This window comes from Nanorana parkeri, unplaced genomic scaffold (genome assembly GCF_000935625.1).
Source record: "Nanorana parkeri isolate BGI_ZX_2015 unplaced genomic scaffold, ASM93562v1 scaffold2255, whole genome shotgun sequence".
Classification (NCBI taxonomy): domain Eukaryota; kingdom Metazoa; phylum Chordata; class Amphibia; order Anura; family Dicroglossidae; genus Nanorana; species Nanorana parkeri.
Window position 1 is genome coordinate 154,822 of NW_017308523.1, and position 1,628 is coordinate 156,449.

Genomic DNA, 1,628 nt, shown 5'->3' on the forward strand with positions numbered 1-1,628 from the left:
CCCTTCACCCATCTACTAGGCTGCACTCATCTACTACCCTGAAGCCTATCTAATACCTTGCAGTAGAGAAATGTTTAATTATGTTAACATTATCCTGCCAAGTTCAACCCCCCCCCCCTTCCTCCCTGCATCCCAGTGCAAAACTCACTACAGAGAACAACTTATCTTTCAGAATAGAGCATGTATTATGCAATCAGCAATTTAAAAAAAATATGCTGTTCTTTGTGAATTTGGAAATGTAGCAAATATAAAATAGGTGTTATCCCAGTTTGTCTTCAAAAGTGGAAATACACTTCAAAAATGTTTTGGCTTCAGTTGTACTTCAATGGAGGGAGCAGTGCATTACACACAAGTGTCCACCGGGTGGCAGGAGTAAGCCTATTACAGTCCGTATTCAATGGGTGTACCAATATGGCTGTAACTCTTTTGCTGGCAACAACAGCAGGCAGCACATGTCCCGACGTCATCTCCGCTCTCCCAACACATACTGTTTCCTGCCTTTGGTGAGATAGCAACCTCAGCTCTAACCAAATATGTTACCTGGCCGAATTCCTAATTAGTCAAACGGCAGCACGATCGAATATCCCTCCGCTGTGTTTGACTTTCCTCTGGCGCAGGCGGAGAGCGGGAGGAGTAAGGGGTGAGCAGCTGGCCGGCATGTCTGCGTTCTCCGAGGCGGCCCTGGAGAAAAAGCTGTCGGATCTGAGTAACTCTCAGCAGAGTGTGCAGACCTTATCCCTATGGCTGATTCACCATAGAAAGCACTCCAGGGTCATTGTTGCCGTATGGGACAGCGAGCTGCGGAAAGGTAAGGAAGGGGGTTCCAACCAAGCCCGCAGGTTGTGCAATGTAGAAGCAAACAGCAGCAGTCGTGCAGGTTAAGAGAATGCTTTTATAGCTTTGCGGTTGACAGGTGCTCTTGTTTCTCTATGCTTTTATAGCCAAACTGGCTTTTCTGCGTTTTTGCTTCATTTAGGTTTGCACACACCACATTGAATCCAGTTTTTTTTTTTACTGTCGAGTGGTATTTATTGAGGGCATTTTCACACCAGAATGCAGTGTGCCACAACACATTTCTTTTTGACCTCCTTCACGCAGGCGTTTGATTATCGGCCCCGACCGCCCACCTAAAACTTAATTTGGTGCTTGCTTGGGCTTTTTCAAATGCTTTGGTGTTGTGTTCGCCAGGCTGTGCTGCTTGCCAGACACAACCATTGCAGTCAATGGAACTGCGCCACAACTGCTTGTCAGGGGATTTGCGGTGCCATATTGCAGTGTAAAATCCCCCTTGGAGTTAAAGAAAAACAGGCATTCATGAAGCATCAATATTGCCTCTTGGATGCCTGTGATCCCGCTGTCAACTAAAGGGTTGTAAAATTCAGCTGCCTGTGTAAACAAGGCTTTATTGTGTTGAGGGTGTCTAGGATGCTACTTCAACATGAATAGGCTGGGGAAAAAAATGCCCCTGCCACACCTGCTACTGGACCTGCTCCACCTGTAATGCAGGCGAGTTCAGGAGGACAGTAAGCCTACAGGTACATAGATGGACCCAGAAAGCTAAATGCTATCACAAGCGGCTGCGGGGGGAGAGAGAGAGGCGGAGCGGCTGCGGGGGGAGAGAGAGAGGC

General features: G+C 47.5%; 1 protein-coding gene across 1 annotated transcript in view; it reads left to right on the plus strand.

The window, feature by feature from the left end:
* Positions 1–475: 475 nt before the first annotated feature.
* LOC108801221 (regulation of nuclear pre-mRNA domain-containing protein 1A) overlaps positions 476–1,628 on the plus strand; it is a gene marked incomplete at its 3' end in the record, with an annotated part of 23,125 nt that continues 21,972 nt past the window's right edge. Inside the window, exon 1 of the mRNA XM_018573157.1 lies at positions 476–808. Coding sequence (XP_018428659.1) covers positions 658–808 — 151 coding nt within the window. The remainder of the gene's footprint in view (positions 809–1,628) is intronic.